Source organism: Uranotaenia lowii, chromosome 3 (assembly GCF_029784155.1).
Source record: "Uranotaenia lowii strain MFRU-FL chromosome 3, ASM2978415v1, whole genome shotgun sequence".
Classification (NCBI taxonomy): domain Eukaryota; kingdom Metazoa; phylum Arthropoda; class Insecta; order Diptera; family Culicidae; genus Uranotaenia; species Uranotaenia lowii.
This window is the reverse complement of record NC_073693.1, coordinates 39,491,528-39,513,622: the sequence shown is the minus strand read 5'-3', so window position 1 is coordinate 39,513,622 and position 22,095 is coordinate 39,491,528. Positions and strand designations below refer to the sequence as shown.

Here is a 22,095-nt window from a genome sequence, read left to right as displayed (position 1 = left end):
CAATATTTTTCAATTGTAAATGTTGCAAAATCTATTGCGTTATAAATTCTGCGCATTTTATGCCATTACTACTGCAATTAGACGCAACCTTTTCATGAATTCGGTATACTTTGAAAAATACCGGTTTTACCGGTTTTATCGGTTTTGAAAATTCCAAATACCGAAATACTGGATTTGAAAAAAACCGGTAAATCCGACCACCCTAATAACATGTTCCAAATCGTTTTATTTCAGATTTTCCTGAAAGATAACAATCGTTTCAATTCGTTTACGAGCAGATAAAAATTGTTTGTGAAACCAGATTATTACATTTAATAAATTTTGAAGTAGGAAATCATTATTTTATTTACTTGCGGCTCCAGAGAGTTTTTGATGATTTTCTGCATAGTTTTATGAAATGATGTCGAATCGTAGTTTTTTTTATCTTCAAACTCATCTTCATACAGTAAGTGGCAAAACTTTGAAAATTATCCGGTCTTTCGAAAAAGCGCGCTGAAATGAAATTGAACTCTTGAAATCTTGAATATAAGAGAGACATTTGAGGGGCATTTAGATGGAAGGAATAGAAGGAATCTTGAATAATCGCTTTGTTTTTTTTTTAAATTTGGCAAAATATTCAACCGAATAGTTGAAAAGGTTCACTATTGGGCGAACACCACTATTCGGTACATCTCTAGTTTTGTTAAAATAGTATCTAAACAGTTGTAAAAAAGTATAACTTATAACGTTTTCTAGAAAGTAAAGAACTGTAAGCAGTTTAGAAATTTTTGGGCTGTCTTATAACAAGGAAATACGAGATACTTTACATATTGAACTGTAAGGTAAGGTTGCTAAATTTTTTCCCGGACGTGTACGGGTCGGGCCAAATCCGGGCTATTTTATAAAAAAAAATTTAAAAAAATTTCACTCAAAATCCGGGCAATATTCTGGCAAATTTGGGTAAACCCAGGAAAAACATCTTAATTCATATTTTCTCATCGAAACACCAAAAGATTTTGAATCTTAATTTGGGGTTTCAAAAAATCGTTACTATTCATTTTACTAAAACTTGCGCCAAAACTTAAGAAATAGTATTAAGTCATTTTGCTTTTTTGGTTTGATTTTGCAAGAAATGTGAATGAATCCGGGCAGCTTTTCAAAACGAAATAAGGGCAACCGGATCGGACCAGGTAAAGCCGGACAATCTGGTAAGCTTGAGTTAAGGTACCTAATACTCTTTCCAGCGTAAAAGGTTAAGAAGCTAATATTCCACAATTCTTCAACATACGCTTTCTTTAAAAATTACGTTTGATAAAAAATAAATTAAATATTATTGAACAATTAGTATTTTGTCTAGTCGAGAACTTTGCATAGGTTCATATAAATCAATCGTTCATGTTTTGTAATATTTTGATTTCCGTTTGATCTGTTTCACTAGAGACAATTGTTAGGACGCAATTTTCGAAAAGTTTACACTAAATCAAGTTCCTCTTTTCAAGTCAAAACACAGACATCTAATTTCAGTTTCAGCTGGTAACCCTGCTCCACTGGTCTAAAATGTTGGCTTCCGGTGCAGTATATTAAATCCGTTCCTTGATCTGTGGACAGGGCCACAAATCACTTCCCCTACCATCACATCAGCTGCTTCGGCCGGGAGACAGCAAGCGCAAGGCGACATGACGAAAAGCCAATCCCTACGAGAAAACCAACCTTCCAGTACTGTAGGTATATAGTGTCCAGAATTTGGCCACGTTGAAAACCACGACCAAAAACCTGGCCCCTTGTTAGGGGACTGATCCTCGAGGAGGAGTAATAAGAAGGTGGCGGAAATTGCTCGACTTTTGTAACTCACCTACTGACGTCCCGTTTCCGCCTCCGGTCCTGCGACAGTGCCTCGATGCAGAGCACCACGAACCGATTATCACAGGAATACCGCTCCTGATCTAGTAATTTATTGCCGAGTAAGCTGCTGGCCAGGCCCACCTTGTCCGGCGATCCGGAGTGCCAGGCGTCGCAGTACGTGTCCATCGCCCGCTCGCCGAGGGTGCTGGAACCGTGCCATACCAGCTTCTGGGGCCTGTTTTTTTGTCAGTACGAAAAAAGAAAGGAGAACATTTGTGTTTTAAAAAATGGTTGCATAAAAGGAGGTGAGATTTTGGATACTTTTTATGAGGCGCAGATGGTTGTATTTTTTCTTCAACATACTAATCTTGAAACAAATTTTACAGGACAAGAAAGCAAGTTTCTATATTCTCACTGTAAATCTTTTATTTAAAAAAAAAAGATATATGTACTTAGATAGCTTTTAGTTGTTGAATAAAAAATCAACAAGAAAGTTGTTTAAAAAGATAATTTAAATAAAAAAAATTTCAATAAAATTGAAACCAATATTTCTCATCTGTATGCCGATTGTTCAGAATGAGTTTTTTTTTTAAATTTTAATGATTTTTAATATGAACATATCCCTTAACCCACTTATATCAAAATAAAAAAAACCAAAATCCTGTCGGTACAAATAACAATTTTCGACTTTCTTTTTTTTTGCTTACGCTCCAGGGACTCCCGAGCGTTATCTTATCAGCTCTTGTTATGACAGTTGAAAAATCATCCCCAATCAGGCTCCCGGGTTCTCAAGCAACATTCCGTCAGACCGTCAGTTGATTGACGTAAATTCAATTACAGTTCATCTCTTGCAATCACACACACACAATTCGTCACTGGCTGCTGGCGCAAACTTCCGGATTCCATTGAAAGACGGTTGTTTGTGTTTTAGATTTTCTTTCGAGATAATTTCTCAAGAAATTATGATTTTTGAATTAAATTATTTTAAAGAAATAATTATCACATTACAGCAAAAAATTGAAATTCGAACGGGACTTATTTTATTCGTATTGACTTTTACTCCGAATTTTGACTCTAAGTTTTAAGTCCGAAATTTTTATAAAAATTTATTATGATTTGAAGTTTGAAGAAAAATTGTGGAAAAAAATATATGAATGTAGTTTACTATTCCTCAGTAATTCTTTGGCTGTTGAGTTTAATTTTTTTTATACATTTTTATACATAAATACATTCACTATACAAGGTTCAGGTTCTGCCTTCTGCCTTCATTCTGTCTTCGTTCTGCGTAGCATGGAAATCAATTTTTGTACGGAAACACGCAAAACACATCAAATAAATGTTTGTTGTGCTCAAATATGACCTCATGGAGACAAATGGCGCCAACACCAATTTGTCGTACTTAGTTCAAGCTTTAACTTAATTTACTAGTTTTAAAAATCCACTTGCACGTTTTTGCAATAAACGCTTGTGAAGTTGAGCAAAGATAAAACTTAAAGTTGCAATAAGTTTGCTAGGAATCGTCGTAGAATGTTGAAATCTTGTGCAAAACACGTGTGATTTGAATGTCCCAACAAATTTTAGAACATCTCATTCGTGTAAATCATCATCTAACTATAGTTTAGTTTTAAAACTACTTTGAAGGGGGGGGTAGGGTCTAACGGGTAAAAAAAACACCATTTTCACGATTTTTTTTCTAGAGCTATCGTTCAAACAAATGTATTCAAATTTTTTGCATTATACAAAGCATTGTTAAAAGAACATTTAGTAATTTTTTCGTAGAAAAATGTTGAAAAATGAGCTGGTGACGGAGCACTTTCGAGGATGCCTTTTAGAAAACAGGATTTGCGGTGGACACTGTATCTCAGCACAGAATCATCTGAAGTCAAAAAATCAGAGCAAAATATTTTTAATAGATGTTTTTCTGGACCCCAACGTTTTTATTTAACTTGGACTTTAAAAATGTGCTTTCGAGAAAAACGCGTTTGAAGTTTCTGCTATTGCTTTCTTGCAGTATTAGATAGGAGGAGATAAAGGCCTATAATTTCTACAGTTTTGCTTCAATTGACTTGAAAATTTGACACAACATTCTTGAAATGTTTTACAAAAAGAAAATAAAAAAATTAAAAAATCGATTTTTTGAAAGTGTTAGACCCTACCCCCTCCCTTAAGAAACTTTTAAATAACTTTCAAAGCAACCTCTATAACTCTGTTCTGAAAAGGGATAGAGTTTTGATTTTTTCAACAAAGTTTTATATTTTCACGTATTCTATATCTTTGTAGTATAAAGTATAGCTCTATCTATTGAAACAAAAAAGTAATAATTTTTATTTTTTCATAGTAGACTTTGACTAACTTTTGATGAATGTTTAAAGGAGAAAATGTTCTGAAGCCACTTAGAGGATAAAATGAAAAACAAATGCGCTAGGAAAAAAGTTCCACTTTTAGCCCTTTCAGACCACTGTGCAATGGGGAAAAAGGTATAAACCGCGAAGAAATTCAATATCTTCCCTCCTACATGAGCCAAATCTATGAAAATATTCTTCCCTTTAGAGAAAATGTCCGGAAAATCGATTGGACATAGTTTTCGCGAGCTTACAAACGGAGATACAGTGCATTTTAATCCCTAATTCCCCTATATTTTGTAAACAATTTAGAAAATCACAGATTTGAACGAAAACAGAAAATTTGGAACGAAAACAGACCAATCTTGTGTGATTTATTCTGAGGAATCAAATGAAGGCTGTTTGAGCTGCCATACGCTTCAAAAGATGGAGTTCTGGCTGATTTTCCCTCGATTCCCCTAATATTTTTAATTAATTATGATAGAAGTAAGTTCGGACTTGAAAATTTTTAACCAAATGAGACTTCTCTTATGAGATTTTTTTTCGAGGAATCGAATGAAGGCTGTTCGAGCTGCCACACAGTTATGGCTGTATTGCCTTCAATTCCCTAACAGTTTTAATATAGTTCAGAAAAATCTCATTTGGACTTGGATTTTGGATGGATGGATTTTGTATCAAATGAAACTTATCTGTAATGATTTTTTCTGAGGAATCAAATGGAGGCTATTTGAGTCACCGTTTGCATCGGAAAATGGAGTTAAGGCTAATTTTACCCTTGATTCCGATATATTTTTAAATTCTCGCTTGAGCTTCCATTACGTCGTATGAAACAAAATATAAACAAACAGTTTTATTACGAAAAAAAAACTGACATAAACTAGTCGCAACTTCTTTCAATTTAGAATATTCCTAGCCTGTACAACATATTTTATATGCGAAATTCAAATTTTATAGTTGTTTTAATAACTTTTACAGCAATTTTCTGTGAATTCTCAAGATGTTCCATACGACGTAATGAAAGCTCACTCGAGAATTAATTATGAAAGAAGTAAGTTCGGGCTTGAAAATTTTTAACCAAATGAGACCTACCTTGTTTGAATTTTTTTAAGAAGAATCAAATGGAGGCTATTTCAGCCACAGCATTGGAAACTGTAGATAGGGCTATTTTATGCTCAATTTCCCAACATTTTTAAATCAATTCAGTAAAAAGCTTGTTCGCACAGGACATTTTTGGAACAAATGAAAACTGTCTGGTGTGATTTTTTTTCCAAGGAAACAAATCACGGCTATTTGAGCTATCGCAAGCATAAAAAAATGAAGTAATGGCTGTTTTACCCTCAATTTCATTCTTTCCAAATATCTCAGAAAAATGCATGTTCGGATTCGAAAATTTTAAATCAAATGAGACTTAGCTTGTGTGGTTTTTCGTTCGAGATATCGAATGAAGGCTATTTATAGAGTGATGGCTGTACAATTAGAAAAAAATGTTGGGGAATTGAGGGTGGAAACAGCCATTTTACGATGCGCGCGGTATTTAAAACAGCCTTCATTTGATTTCTCGGAAAAAATAACTCAAAATAATTTTAATTTGGTTAAATATTTTGAATTTCAAACATGCATTTTCTGAAGTATTTGAAAAATGCAGGGAAATTGAGGGTAAAATCGGCCGGAACAAATCTCAGAAGAGAGGTCTCATTTGGTTCAAAATTTTTAAGGTCGAACTTAATTAAATGATAAATATAGGGGAATCGACGTTAAAATCAGCCATAACTCCATTTTACGAAGCGTGTGGCTACTCAAACTGTCTTCATTCGATTTCTCAAAAATAATCACACAAGATTGGTCTGTTTTCGTTCAAAACTTTTTAGTCCAAGCCAGTATTTTTCTGGTTTGTTTACAAAATATAGGAGAATTAGGGGTTAAAAACGCACTATATCTCCGTTTGTAAGCTCGTGCGGAGCCTGAAACTATGTCCAATCGACTATATGAAAGCATATTTTCATAGATTTGGTTTGTGTAGGAGGGAAGATATCGAATTTCTTCGCGGTTTATACATTTTTTTTCTTTATTTTGCGTTGGGTTACATTTTTTATTTTTCTTCCTGCTTTTATTTTGACAGTCATAACAAGCTTTAGACTTCAGTTCACTCATGTTCACTTCAAATTCAGGAACTATTCATGTTATTTGAGTCATGCAAATCATCTGACATTAGAATAGACCCGTTTTACGGATACGATATTAAATTTGTAGGTAATATTTTCGGTTTCAAAAATTTCTACACTCTCATTATCAAGACAAACTGGTCAAGGGTTTTCGCGTCCATTGAGTACATACAGCATACATGTTTGAAAGTCAGATAAAGCAGTCGACTTTGTAAAAATATTTTTCAATTTCAGTAAAAATGGAAACCAGCTATCACTCCCCAGTAACCATAAAATCGCTTTAGAAATGATAGATTAAGTCGTTAATAATGTTAATGCAAATCGCAATTACAACCAAAAAAGTAAACGATCGTAAAAACGATTACTTGAAGACGGTATAAATCGAATATGATAAAAATTTCTCCAAGCTTGCAATTTTGTTCTTCTACGCGGGATTCAAGTGATTTGAAAAAATTGTCCAATGACAGAAGCAGCAAATATTGTCGCTTGCAACGGTTTGCATGAATTGAGAGAAAAACTTGCGCTCTCTAGCCTACTTTCAGGATGTACGAATAAGATGTTGAACATCGTTCAACTTCTTATCGCTCTTGACAGAATTTAAAAATATGTAGATATATTTCCTCCACTTTGGTAGGTAAATGCTGTTTTTCGAGTTTTATACGATCATTCTATAATGTAAATATATGAAACGTATAACAAAGTTGTTGAGAAATATAGCTACAACAATGTTTGCTGGGTCGTTGGCCACGAAGTTTTGATACAATTTTATTCGTCCTAACAAATCCGCGAACAATTATCAGAAATCAACTGTTAAAAAAATATGAATTACAATAAGTTACACATGTCTCATGTCTCATGTCTCATGTATCATGTCTCATGTCTCATGTATCATGTATCATGTCTCATGTCTTATGTCCCCTGCACAGTGGTCCACAAATCAAATTTAATGGGAAACAATTACCTATTTGTGTTTGATGCATTAGATGAGATAGACAACCTTCAATGGTACAAATTTTACTCGCAAAACTACTTCATGCTGAATTCAACGACAATCGGTCTAGTAGTTTCTGAGTTCTTCGAGAACACAGATACACATTCTCTCTATTTTTCTAGAGATTTTATCAATTTTACTAAACTTTAAACAACGATAAAATGCTTTTAACCAAAAAGTTGTTTTCATGTAATTAAAACTGTACTACGAACTTTAAAATGCAATTAAAGATAATATTTCCAACTTGCACTATTTAGAGTTATCGTATCTCTTAGAGAGTCTTTTTTCAACACAAATTGCCTTATAATTTCAAAATAAAAAAAAATTTTGTTAATCTGTTTCCCATAAAAGATGCTCATGATGATTATTTAAAATCTTAATGAATATATATTTTTCATAAAATATAACCCTGAAGATGTACAACGGAAAAACTGTTTTTTTGTAGGGCCACCCTAACTCATTGAAACAAATTGACATAAAACTTCTAGCTTCTATTTCAAGAGGTAGATGTTCGATGTCTTTTACAAAGTTTTATGAATTATTTGTCATACAATATTTTAGAACAATGTAAACCTCTATCTTATCACAGTTAGAAAATAATTAACATATCTCAGAAATTTTATGAACCATGCTAAAATTTCATTCTTTCAAAATGACCACCTTTAGTTGTTGTAAATGTTTGTCTAACACATCAAATGCATCAAACTTAAGGAGAAGACGGTAATAATTGTTTCTTGCTAAATTTCATTCTTGAACCGCTGTACCATTAGACTGAGTCGATTTGGGCCTCTGTGGTCTTAAATGCTTCATTTTGGCTCAAAACTGATCCATGTTTTTTCCAAAATTTTTAAGTGACGTATACATGAGTAAAATTGAACTTTTATGTTTATATGGGAAACTGAATATTTTGTTCTGAAAAAAATAACATCCTTTTTGTTTCTTTTGTATGGAACCGAATCTGATAATGGGTTTTGTACCAATTTATAAATTTTGTAAAAGAAATTTTCTGCTGAACAGTTTTGTCCAAGACCGTAACTTCGTATCTTATGAGGCAAATAAGTTATTAGCTGTTGAATAGGAGTATGTCTTTTGGCATTGAAAAAATATCAATTCATTTGACATCACTGCAGGTACCTAGTATTGCATGATTAGTTTCCATCAAATTCCCCAGCAGAAAGATCCTAATGTTGAAAATATCCCCCACTGGTTGAGTATATTATGTTCATTGTTGAATGCGTAGAATCAACCATACAATTGAAGTTCAATCTATTATATTTACACTTAAATCAATTATACTATTATAGTTGAATCTATCATATTTATAGGTAAATTAGTAGGTCAATCAGAATTTTTTAGTTGAATCTATTATATTTATAGTTGAATGCCTCAAATCAATCATACAATTGAAGTTCAATCTATCACATATATAGTTGAATCAATTATACTATGATAGTTGAATCTATTATATTTATAGTTGATTGCAGGAGGTCAATCAGCAGTTTGTAGTTGAATCTATTATATTTATAGTTGAATGCCTCAAATCAATCATTCAATTGTAATTGAATCTATCACGTTTATAGTTGAATCAATTATACTATTATAGTTGAATCTATTATATTGATGATAGATTACAGAAGGCCAATCAGCAGTTTGTAGTTGAATCTTTTATATTTATAGTTGAATGCGTAGAATCAATTATACTATTGAAGTTTGATCTATCATATTTACAGTCAAATCAGTAATACTATTATAGTTGAATCTATTATATTTATAGTTGATTGCATGGGGTCAATCAGCATTTTGTAGTTGAATCTATTGTATTTATAGTCGAATGCCTCCAATCAATCATACAATTGTAGCTGATTCTATCATATATATAGTTGAATCAGTTTTACTGTTACAGTTGAATCTATTATATTTATAGTTGATTGAAGGAGGTCAATCAGCAGTTTGTAGTTAAATCTATCGCATTTATAGTTGAATCGATTGTATCCTTAAAGTTGAATCTATTATATTTATGATTTATTGCATAAGGCCAATCAACAGTTTGTAGTTGAACCTATGTATTATTATTGCTATTTTATATAAAGTTGAATGCCTGAAATAAATTATACAATTGTAGTTGAATTTATCATATTTATAGTTGGTTCAATCACACCATTATAGTTGAATCTATAATAATTATAGTTGATTACATAAGGTCAATCAGCAGTATATAGTTGAATCTATTTTATACATAATTAAATGCGAAAAACATCAACTACACTTTGATGATTGTATCAACTGTCCTCTTTTTCCTCCGTGAAAAGTTCAAATTTAATCATGCACACGTTACTAAAAAATTCTGCAAAAAATCATAGATCAGTTTTCAACCAAAATGAAACTTCTGGAACCCTAGGGTTTAAGAAATTCAAAAATGAGCCCAAATCAACTCAGTCTACTGTGCTATGTCCCATGTATTATGTCTCATGTCTTATTATCATAAGGTTGCCAGAATTTTGACAGCACGTATCCGGGTCAGGCTATTTTATATAAGATTCTGGCAAAATCCGGGCATTTGATTTAAAAATTGTCGACCAAAATCCGGCCAAAATCCTGACTATTTTGATCAAAACCTAAGAATTATTCATCAAAAATATAGAAAAAAAAACTTGAAAAATCTAATAATAATCCAAATTTGGAATTTAGAGAAAATTCGAAGACCCTCGGCGCAAATTGTCAGATAATAAGAAAATTTCCATCAGTTTCAATTGAGAGATTTTGAAAGACATTTCTTCGAAAGTGAAACAGTTGCCAATCGGAATCGACTCGACACGCACGCGGGCTTTTTACTGACGCACGATTTTAATTGAACTCATTCTTCTCCTGGCACAGCAGGAAGCAAAATTATTCCAAAATAAACACAATACAATTATGTATGTATCAAGGCTTCTTGCCGCCCACGTCGCCTTGAGCTAATAAATGTCACATGCAAAACTTTTTTTCCCCATTTCCCCGGTATTACTTTCCGGAGTAGGTTGATACACATAAACACACATTTTGTGGTACAACAAGCGCTTTTTTCCGGGGCACCAATTTTCCTCGAGCCTTAAAACGAGTTTATTTGAAAGCCTGTCAGCCCACTTCCGCTGACTGTGTTATAGGTATATGACGAGGTGGAATGGCAACTGGATATTGTTAGAGACACCGGGAAAATAATACCGAGAGCAGCCCCGAAAAATCGCGCAATTGTTTTCCATATGTTTACTCGACGTTCCCGCACTGGATTTAGCGCCAGTACTTTGGCGTAGCGTTCCTAACATAGGTATATTGGAAATCGTTGCCTTTTTATTCCCCACCCACCCCACGTCATTATCGTTAAGTGAAGTTGAAAGAAAGTCTCTCTCGCAATTGTATTTCGGAAAGAAATTCCGGGGTAGGTAGCAACTTTGTTTGCCGAGATGATGGAAGAGCAAACAATACATATTAAATTTAAAATATATTACGCCATTTTTGTTCATGGTTTTGCTTTGAACTTCGGCTTCCAACACGCTCGGTTTTGGGAACACCCAAAAATTATAGAGGGGGATTTGTGGGTGGTTTACCACATTATTTTTTGCCAATTTAATTTAGAAGAAATTAGAATGTTTTCGGGGGTGGGGGTAAAATTCACCAACAATAAAGTGAGGTACTTTAGTAGGAAATTTTAATGTTCAAATAAGTATGATTGTATTTTTTACTTTTGAAGTTTTGTCATAACAATACGCAAACTTTCGACATTCTTTTCAAATTCGATCAATTTTTAAACATATTATGACAGTTTTTGCATACAACAAGAAAATTATTGCGTTTTTCGTGTTAATTTTACAGTAAATTTGTTTGGAGTAATACATGAGCCTCTAGAAATTTAACTCTTCTTAAAATCCCTTTCATGTATTTTTTCAAGAAGGGATGCCAAGCTTTGCACAGATCGATAAATCCTATCCCACATGGATATTTGTCATTTGACATTCATGCTTCGACTGACGAGATTATCGCGAAATTTGTTCGACCTCGTCGAGCGCAAACCAAAATCGTTTCACAAAAATCCATTATCAAAGCTGCACGACTGTCATCAAATTTCAATCATTTCAATAAATCCCGATAAATACAGGTACGGTACGAATATCGTTCGGAAGAAAGTCTTAACCTGTGGGCTTGTGGCAAGAGCAAAAAAAATATAACGACGAAAGGATTTGAGTAAATTCCAATCAACAGCGTGCGCTATCGAAAATCACACCGACGAAACATAAATCTGAAATCGGTTTGACAGTTTCATCATGTGCAGAATTTCCTCGAGCAGCATCATCAACACGGTCAGAGCCACATCAAAAAAGAGAAATTCGAACGAATCTGTCAAAATGGATAAGTAACGAGAGAAGGTTTATCTCGGAAGGTTTTTTTTTTACTGTTTATTTACGATATTAACGTTTGAAGACGACGATTCAACACGTTTGCGTCTGGTTATCTGATGTGGATAGAGAAAACTTTTTGGAATGAGTTAACCGAGAATATTTAGAAGATAGCTGACGTTGACATGTTGATATTTCCTATCCGGTTAGAAGGAACTTAAACTTATAAGTTTTTTCGGAAAATGGATTGTCAGTTTTGATGTTTTTCCTTGAATTGTTTATTTGTATTTAAAAGTTTTTTTTAGATAATAATTTTTGGCTTTTTACGGTCTGATATTTTAATCAAACAACCCGACGTTTCGCCCATTTTTTGTGATCTTTCTCAAGGGAATTATTTGTCTGCTGTTATTGTCAGACAGATAGTTCCCTTGAGAAAGACCACAAAAAATGGTCGAAACGTCGGGTATTTCAAATAAAAAGTAGTTTGATTAAAATCTCAGACCGTAAAAAGCCAAAAATTATTATCTAAAAACATCTTCCCGGTGGAAAACATAAATCTAATTTAAAAGAATTTTCAATCCAGTTTATATAACTTTTCTAATATTACATAGGTCTTGAATTGAGAAACAAAAATAGAAACTGATTGAGTTTAATTTCAGTTCTTTGAAACAAACTGCCCAATTTTTTTAATCAGGCGTTTAGCCTTTCTTAAAAATTTTCAGAGTATTGTTAGTGACATTTGAATCTTTTTTAGAGATACTTTCAAAAAGTCTTTTAAAAGTTTTTTCTAGTGCCTATTATAAGTCTTCTTAGAGTCCTTCCTGAGTTTTTTCAAAGTCTTTTCAGTGTCTTTAAGATTTTCGTGTCATTTCGTAATCGTTTTCATAATCTTTTAAGAGTCTAAAAGACATTACTTTTTAAATTTATTCAATATTTTTCAATGATTTCAATGAGAATTTTTAAAGTCTTACAGAGTCTTCACTGAGTCATGCCGTTTTCAGAGTTTTAAGTACTTTGAAATGTTTTTTCATGGTCTTCCAAAGGTCTTTTAGTGTCTTTTAATGACTTTTCAAAATATTTCGAGAATATTTTCAGAGTCTTCAAAAGTTTTCCTACAGTATTTTTCAAAGTCGTTTTAGAGTATTTTCACAGCTTTCACTGCCAGAGTTCTGTTTTTATCTAAAACTTACGAGCCATTTCCTGATAAACTCCATAGTCTTTTAAAGTCATTTCAGTAACATTTCAAAGTTTTTGAGAGTTTTTGAGGAGTCTTTCAGAGTCGGGTTCAGAGTATTTCCAAGATTATTCAAAAAGTTTTTACTAGAGCTTTTTGAGGTCAATTTAAAGCCTTTTCAGAGTCTTCCATGACCTATTTTGAGCCTTAGGAAAGTTTTTTTTTCTGAGAATCTTAGACTTTTCGAGATATTTTCGTTGGTGTTTTGAGTCATCTTGAAGATTTTTTTTAAAAGTGTTATGGAAGTCTCTTTTGAGGGTTTAAAAAAATCAAAGTTTTTTCAAAATTTATTCTGAATCTGAATTCGGAATATTCGGGTTTTTATTATTTTTTTATGAGTAATTTTCAGTTTATATTTGAGATTTTTCAGGTTTTTGAGTTAGTTTTTCCAGATTTTAAATTTTTTTAAAAAGTTTTTAAATTTTTTTAAAAGTTTTTTAAATTTTTTTCTCTTTGATTTTTTTTCAGTTATAATTTTTTTTGTCTTTTCAGTCTTTCCAGTCTTTTCAGTCTATTCAGCCTTTTCAGTCCTTTCAGTCTTTTCGGTCGTTTCAGTCTTTTCAGTCTTTTCAGTCTTTTCAGTCTTTTCAGTCTTTTCAGTCTTTTCAGTCTTTTCAGTCTTTTCAGTCTTTTCAGTCTTTTCAGTCTTTTCAGTCTTTTCAGTCTTTTCAGTCTTTTCAGTCTTTTCAGTCTTTTCAGTCTTTTCAGTCTTTTCAGTCTTTTCAGTCTTTTCAGTCTTTTCAGTCTTTTCAGGCTTTTCAGGCTTTTCAGTCTTTTCAGTCTTTTCAGTCTTTTCAGTCTTTTCAGTCTTTTCAGTCTTTCAGTCTTTTCAGTCTTTTCAGTCTTTTCAGTCTTTTCAGTCTTTTCAGTCTTTTCAGTCTTTTCAGTCTTTTCAGTCTTTTCAGTCTTTTCAGTCTTTTCAGTCTTTTCAGTCTTTTCAGTCTTTTCAGTCTTTTCAGTCTTTTCAGTCGTTTCAGTCTTTTCAGTCCTTTCAGTCTTTTCAGTCTTTTCAGTCTTTTCAGTCTTTTCAGTCTTTTCAGTCTTTTCAGTCTTTTCAGTCTTTTCAGTCTTTTCAGTCTTTTCAGTCTTTTCAGTCTTTTCAGTCTTTTCAGTCTTTTCAGTCTTTTCAGTCTTTTCAGTCTTTTCAGTCTTTTCAGTCTTTTCAGTCTTTTCAGTCTTTTCAGTCTTTTCAGTCTTTTCAGTCTTTTCAGTCTTTTCAGTCTTTTCAGTCTTTTCAGTCTTTTCAGTCTTTTCAGTCTTTTCAGTCTTTTCAGTCTTTTCAGTCTTATCATTCTTTTCAGTCTTTTCAGTCTTTTCAGTCTTTTCAGTCTTTTCAGTCTTTTCAGTCTTTTCAGTCTTTTCAGTCTTTTCAGTCTTTTCAGTCTTTTCAGTCTTTTCAGTCTTTTCAGTCTTTTCAGTCTTTTCAGTCTTTTCAGTCTTTTCAGTCTTTTCAGTCTTTTCAGTCTTTTCAGTCTATTCAGTCTTTTCAGTCTTTTCAGTCTTTTCAGTCTTTTCAGTCTTTTCAGTCTTTTCAGTCTTTTCAGTCTTTTCAGTCTTTTCAGTCTTTTCAGTCTTTTCAGTCTTTTCAGTCTTTTCAGTCTTTTCAGTCTTTTCAGTCTTTTCAGTCTTTTCATTCTTTTCAGTCTTTTCAGTCTTTTCAGTCTATTCAGTCATTTAAGTTTTTTCAGTTTTTTTCAGTCTTTCAGTCTTTTCAGTCTTTTCAGTTTTTTAAGTCTTTTCAGTCTTTTCAGTCTTTTCAGTCTTTTCAGTCTTTTCAGTCTTTTCAGTCTTTTCAGTCTTTTCAGTCTTTTCAGTCGTTTCAGTCTTTTCAGTCCTTTCAGTCTTTTCAGTCTTTTCAGTCTTTTCAGTCTTTTCAGTCTTTTGTGTGTTTTCAGTCTTTTCAGTATTTTCAGTCTTTTGAGTCTTTTGTGTGTTTTCAGTCTTTTCAGTATTTTCAGTCTTTTCAGTCTTTTCAGTCTTTTCAGTCTTTTCAGTCTTTTCAGTCTTTTCAGTCTTTTCAGTCTTTTCAGTCTTTTCAGTCTTTTCAGTCTTTTCGGTCTTTTCAGTCTTTTCAGTCTTTTCAGTCTTTTCAGTCTTTTCAGTCTTTTCAGTCTTTTCAGTCTTTTCAGTCTTTTCAGTCTTTTCAGTCTTTTCAGTCTTTTCAGTCTTTTCAGTCTTTTCAGTCTTTTCAGTCTTTTCAGTCTTTTCAGTCTTTTCAGTCTTTTCAGTCTTTTCAGTCTTTTCAGTCTTTTCAGTCTTTTCAGTCTTTTCAGTCTTTTCAGTCTTTTCAGTCTTTTCAGTCTTTTCAGTCTTTTCAGTCTTTTCAGTCTTTTCAGTCTTTTCAGTCTTTTCAGTCTTTTCAGTCTTTTCAGTCTTTTCAGTCTTTTCAGTCTTTTCAGTCTTTTCAGTCTTTTCAGTCTTTTGTGTGTTTTCAGTCTTTTCAGTATTTTCAGTCTTTTCAGTCTTTTGTGTGTTTTCAGTCTTTTCAGTCTTTGAAGTCTTTTCAGTTTTTTAGTCTTTTTAGTTTTTTTCAGTATTTTCAGTCTTTTCAGTTCTTACAGTCTTTTCAGTATTTACGGTGTTTTAACCTTTTCAAGCTTTTCAGTTTTTGTTTTGGATTTCCTGTCCATTTAACGATTTAAAGTTTTCTTCAATCTGTATGTTCCTTTTCCAGTTTGTGCATTGTTTTCTCATCAAGCAGACTAATTTTCTGCAGAAATTTGAATACGTATCAATCATGCATTCCAATTACCGCCTTCCCAAATGACAAATAGGAAACTCGAGAAGGAAGTGACACGTCCATTCATCTGATCAATTCACCGGAACATATTGCTCACTATATATCTACAGAACGAGATATCCATCTGTAGCTAATGTTGTTTGAGGATTTGTGTTTGTTATCAGTTTGGATGGGCTCAGCACCAACACACATTTATATTAGTTGGGCTCAAAGGCATCACAAGGTAGGAAGGTAGATGGCAATTCAATCTGTGACCGGTCGTCATTGGTTGATATTTTTTTCCTCACTTCTGGGAGGGTAGGGATTGGTCATTCCGGATGTACGAGGATGATGATTATGTCGTTAAGTGAATGTGCGTGTGCTTCACAATGTCTTCATTTGATACGATTTTTCTTCATTTTTCTTCTGGGTTGGGCTTATTCATTTTTTGTTTTCATCCCTACCAATCCATCTGTCGGTAGCTGTTTGTCTTCCGGTATTTTCCGTTTGGTTTTGCGGATGAAGATGTTGCTCTCGGCTTTTTTTGGCACGAGATGTGATAAGATGTGAATCTGATTTATTGTCGTGTATCCAAGTTTGTTAGTTGTACGTTTGGAGAAGCGAAAAGTATTCGAATTTGAAAATAAACAATCCTAAATCAAAAAATTCCTTTTTTCTTTTAAATATTAATATGATATATAGTTTATAGATAAAAATTTCTTCACTTCATTCAAGAGTAAAATTTTTTGAATCATGAATTTATGTACACAGTCAAGCGATCAAAAGTTGCTCAACTATGTGCTAAATTTCTGAAGAAAATTGTTGTGTTCATCTAAATTAAAGTATCGAAGTTAAACGTGTTAAAAAAAATGCTGCTACATGAATCGACTAAGAATTATCATGTCTAAGAGAAGAGAGCCAAGTTTTTCTTTTGGCTGCTGACATCCCGAGGCAGAAGTTTTCCTTCTGTCACATTTCGGGGAGCCGGAGACTTTTGTGTCCGAAATTTATAGCCTTGTAGCTAGGCCGGTAATGGGCAGGATTATCCGCCGAAATGTCATATGAGATCTCTTTATCATTCTGGTAGAAGACTGTTCAGGTTTCAGCCCCACAGATCGAAAAAAAAGAAAGCCAAATTCTTGCAGAAGAACGCACACCGCAGCTGCTGGGAAATGCCTGGTCATTTGTGGAAACACTTCTTTCCGGGGCGAAGGAAATTTATTTTTGTTCACTACATGTTTTTTTTGGAGGGAAGCATTGGATTTTCCGGATAATCCGGAGGCATTTTTCACTTTTGGCTCCTTCAGACATTGTTGTCGGTACAAGGTGTAGAGAAATTTTTGCGCCTCACTACTTTGGATGGTTTGAGAGCTCGAAATTTGTCACCCTAGTACTTACCAGGCGAGATCGGTGAGGACATTTTTCCCGCTAAAGCTGTATATCCGCGGCGCTTGCGAGAAGAAGCCACCCTGGCCGTTGAAGATGCCGTTCCAGGAGTTGAACAGCACGTCACCCCGGGTGTTGACGACCGGCAGCTCCCGATCCGCTAGCCGCACGATGGCGTCCAGGTTTTGGATTCTGCAAGAAGGGAAAACAATTCGAAAATTTAGTGTAAAACTAAAACAACAAAAAATTTTGAAAATGAAATATTTTTTCTACGGTAAAAAATGTTAAGGCTTTTACGGCGATTGGTATTACTTTTTGTTGGCTTTGCCGAGATTTGGACAAATCACAGTACCTAATTAAAAGTTTTTGGATGAAGACTTGCAGCACAGAATAGATAGAAAAAAGAAAAACATCTTCCATTTTAATTAAGTTCGAATGTCTTGCACAATTGTAAGGTATGTTGCTTTAAATTTGAACTTTACCGTTATTTGTGAGGAATTTATAATTCATGTTTACCTAAATCGAGTTAAAGATCTTACATTTTTATTAAATTTTCATTTCAGTTTCTATCATAAGGAGTGTATTCGAAAAAAAATGCAACATTTTGTTTAGTGAATAACTTTTGAACGCATGGAAATCGATGAAATTTTAAGAGGATCTACGTAATAACGGAATGTTTACATGTGCAAATTTTTGTGTCGATCTGTCAAGTGCTTTTTGAGACAGGCCAAAGTTTTTAGGCAGGATCGTGGAAAATTCAGGTAGATAAGAGACCCTAAAACAGCTGGAAATCAATTATTCGACTATAATTTATGTTATAAAGGGTGATACGGTCAAAATTTGGTCAATATCAACTTGACGTATTTCTTTCAATTTTGCATTTAAAAACCCTGAACACCCCTAATTTTGAAGGAGTGTGTGTAGAATGTTACTCCTATTTTGATTTTGGAATTCACTCTTCAGATGTCAAAATGCCGTCCAAGGAAGAAGAGCAGCGTATCAAAATTTTGCTCGCGCATCGCGAAAATCCGAGCTACTCGCACGCAAAGCTGGCAAAATCGCTAAAAGTTGCCGAATCAACCGTTACAAATGTAATTAAAGTGTTTGGGGAACGTTTGTCGACAGCCAGGAAGTCTGGATCGGGGGGAAATCGAAAACCGGAAGCCGCTGAGAAGACAAAGAGAGTTGCCGGTAGTTTCAAGCAAAACCCTAACCTCTCTCTTCGAGATGCCGCAAATAAGCCGGGTGTATCGTCTACAACTGTGCATCGAGCCAAAAAACGAACCGGACTATCGCAAGAAGGTAGTGACTCCAAATCGCGATGATAAATAAAATACGACGGCCAAAGCGCGATCCCGAAAGCTGTTCGTATACGACGATGCTGACGAAGTTTGACTGCGTGGACGACGAAACCTACGTCAAAGCCGACTACAAGCAGCTTCCGGGACAGGAGTTTTATACGGCAAAAGGAAGGTTAAAGGTAGCAGATATTTTCAAGCACATGAAACTGTCAAAGTTCGCGAAGAAATATCTGGTTTGGCAAGCCATCTGTACCTGTGAATTGAAAAGCAGCATTTTCATAGCTTTCGGGACTGTCAAGCAAGAAATTTACGTGAAAGAGTGTTTGAATAAACGTCTGCTGCCTTTCCTGCAGAAACACGGTTGTTCCGTACTGTTTTGGCCGGATTTGGCATTTTACCATTACGGTAAAAAGGCCATGGAGTGGTACGCCGCCAACAACGTGCAGGTGATTCCCAAGGACAAGAACCCTCCCAACACGCCAGAGCTTCGGCCAATTGAGAAATACTGGGCTATTGTCAAGCGGAACCTAAAGAAGACCAAAAAAACTGCTAAGGACAAGCAGCAGTTCAAGGCAAACTGACTTTCTGCGGCGAAGAAGGTGGACAAGGTGAAGGTGGCTGTAAAAAATCTGATGGCAGGGGTTATTTCACCGATTTACACGCGTTTTCCCTTGACCAAATTTCGACTGTATCACCCTTTACTAGCGTTGCTATCCGCCCCGCAAAAGCGGGACATGTCCCGCTTTCTTAGCAAATGTCCCGCTTTTTCCTGACAAAACTTCTGTGGTAGACTCAACCTTCTCCGATTCCACCACTTCAAAATAGTTGATCCTTGCTTGATAAAAACGCTTCTTTTAAAATCCCTCATCGATCATTTTCAACTCCTGTTTTTTTCTAATCTTCTTCAATCCATTTATGATTTTCAAAACTGTAAATGTTCTTACTTAAAGAAAATGACATTCACCGATGAGGCTTAATTAAATAGGTAATACTTTTATGAAGTTTCACTGACTTACACTGAAATAACCAAAATTTAGCCTCAATTTAAATTTATTGGCGCAACACAGAAACATAATGTTTTAGCAGCATTATATTTCAAAGTTTGTATACGACAAAATCAAATAACCTATTTAGTTCCTAGCATTCAAGGTGGCCAGAATATGTTCCAGACATATCGGGACCGGGCAAAATCCGGGCAACTGATTTCAAAATTTACAATCTAAAATTCAGGCAATATCCGGAAAAATTTGGTTAAAACCACGAAAATATTCAATACAAATAAAAAAGACAAACTTGAAAATATATTTTTAACATCAAAACACATCAGCAGACAGCATCAGCGTATTTTAGGCTTCCGAAGAACTGTTCATGATTATTTAGATTAAATTTGCTTGAAAAAAATGTTTTGAGATGCAAAAATAAAAAAAATATGATAACTCTATTTAAGCTTGTTAAATTTTGGAAATAAAGTGGATGAATCTGTGTAAAATCCAGGCTCTTTTCTACGAAAGCCGGGCAACTACGGGCCGGACCGAACTTTTCCTAAATTTTATGTCAATTATCCGGACAAGCCCTGGTAAGACCGGGCAATCTGGTAAGCTTATTTCAGCACCACCATAATAATTTGGTTCAGTTATGCGTACTTTGAGCACGTGCTAGCGATTTTAATATTTTTTTCTATTTAAGGAAATATTCTTTAAGTTGCTTCCAAATAATGATGGTTCAATATTCTTCTCCAGAATTCTAGCAGAATCCCTGGAATGTAAAGCTTAACAGGTCTAAAAAAGAAAGTCTAAAAGTCTATTTTCAATCAAACAATGAATGAAAGGACAGGATTAATTAAATAAACTTGGTAGATGATCAAAAACGGCTGTTTAAAAATATAATAACTTTCTTCCAATTTCGGATTTTAAATTACACTAAACTACAACATTTTCGACTTAAAAGTTCGCAATTTACAAAGATGGAGATTTTCGTGAGAATTCAGTTTTTTACACAAATTTCATTAATTCATATTTTATTACTTTCTATGAACTATTTTAGCTGAAGGAATAGATATACATATGTATAAGAATGGTTTTAAAAATTCAATTTTTAAAAGTTTAAAAATTGTCCCGCTTTTTTCGGCAATGTTCCGCTTTTTTTTCCTAATATGTTCTGCTTTTTTCTGGGCGTATCTGGTAAGCATATGTTAAACATTGCTCTAGGAGTCTTAGGGAATTTAATGGTGAGATTAAAATTTGAATAAAAGTAAGGATCACTGGTTCTATTAAAGTAAAGAATATGATTTAATCTTTGAAGGTTTAATCAAGCGCAATCCAAATATTTCGATTGTATAGGGGAAATAAGGGCATAATGGCCTCCTTAAGGAAGACGTTGTTTCGTGTTCAGATACTAAAAAAGTCAATTTCCTAACTGGATTTTAATTTTTTTTTCCGTAAGCTGAAAATCAGTCACCGTAGGGGCATAATGAGAACCCAGTGGGGGCAGTATAAGCAACATTAATCGGGGCATAATGAGCGTTTTCTGCCGTGGAATCTAGCAGTGAATATCACTCGATGGAGTCAACTGAATAATAGAGCTACAGCTTGACTTGTTTCGTCTGATGATTTGGTCTATCGATAAGATGTCGGAGAGGTAATCAGTAAGCTCGACTTCGATTCCTGTTCGAAGGGATTTTACTCTACATTTTACATTTTACACTAAACGGTGAGGCGTAGATCCATCAAACAAAGCAATACTAAAATAATGTATGACTTTTTGTAGAATACAAGCAATTCACACACACTCATACATTATGTTTTTGAATTGATTTGATTTGGTTTCTTTATTGATACTTGCAAATTAAGAATACATTCTTATAATTCTGGAGCTAATTCTGGTGTTTTTGGAGCTTTGCATCACCCGCCAAGAAGCTATTAGTTATTTCATGACAATCAACAATCAAAATAATCGATCATGAATGGTTAATGAAAAAAAAAATCTCCTCAAACAGGAATCGAACTCGAGCCTACCTCTCTGACATATTACCAATAGGCCAAATCTTCAGATGTAAACTAGGCAAGCTGTAGTTCTATCATTCAGTTGACTACATCGAGTTGAATTCGCTGCTAGATGCTACGGCAGAAAACGCTCATCGTGCCCCGAATAATTGTACTCTGTTCGCCCCGAGTCAACAATTTAAAGTAAAAACGTGTTTATAAATTGATTATAGTGAAAACCCAAAAATTAATTGATAGTGAAAATTGAGAAACAATGTGTTCATCAGGTTGCAGTGCGTACATTATAGATTAATATGATTTCACGAGCATAAAAGCTTATTTTATAATATTTTCGTCACTTAAGAACCGAGTTTCTTGATTAGTTTCTAAAATATTTCTGAAAAAATAATAAGGAGATCTCTTTTTTGCTGAAAAATTAATACTATAGGAAGTAAGGAAATAATCCTCATGAAAATTTATATAAGAAAATACACTGGATTCTTTTTTTAAACGATCTTATTTTACACGGTTTTATTTTAAACGATTTTCTCGAAATAAGACGATTTCCGAACATGTCAAAAACAAGTTCTATAAACTCCCGCTTTTTTTTCAAACCAATTTTGGGAGGTAAATTGATTCGGACGTTGCTTTCCGACAGAAACATGGGCCGGAATGGCCACTTAGAGACTTTGCGGAAGTTCCGGAACAACCGTGGCTTGAAATTCAAAACAAATCAATTCCAAACAAACCTTTGAGCGTCTCGATTTCACTCAAATCACTTCAGAATG

General features: G+C 34.0%; 1 protein-coding gene across 14 annotated transcripts in view; it reads right to left on the bottom strand.

The window, feature by feature from the left end:
* Window positions 1-22,095, bottom strand: part of LOC129754131 (collagen alpha-1(XVIII) chain) — an 875,414-nt gene that overhangs the window by 31,454 nt on the left and 821,865 nt on the right. For all 14 annotated transcript variants that reach the window (XM_055750000.1, XM_055749999.1, XM_055750002.1 and 11 more), the window contains 2 exons: window positions 17,038-17,217; window positions 1,832-2,056 (listed from right to left, as the gene is read on the bottom strand). In XM_055750000.1, the coding sequence (XP_055605975.1) occupies window positions 1,832-2,056; window positions 17,038-17,217 (405 nt within the window). The remainder of the gene's footprint in view (window positions 1-1,831; window positions 2,057-17,037; window positions 17,218-22,095) is intronic.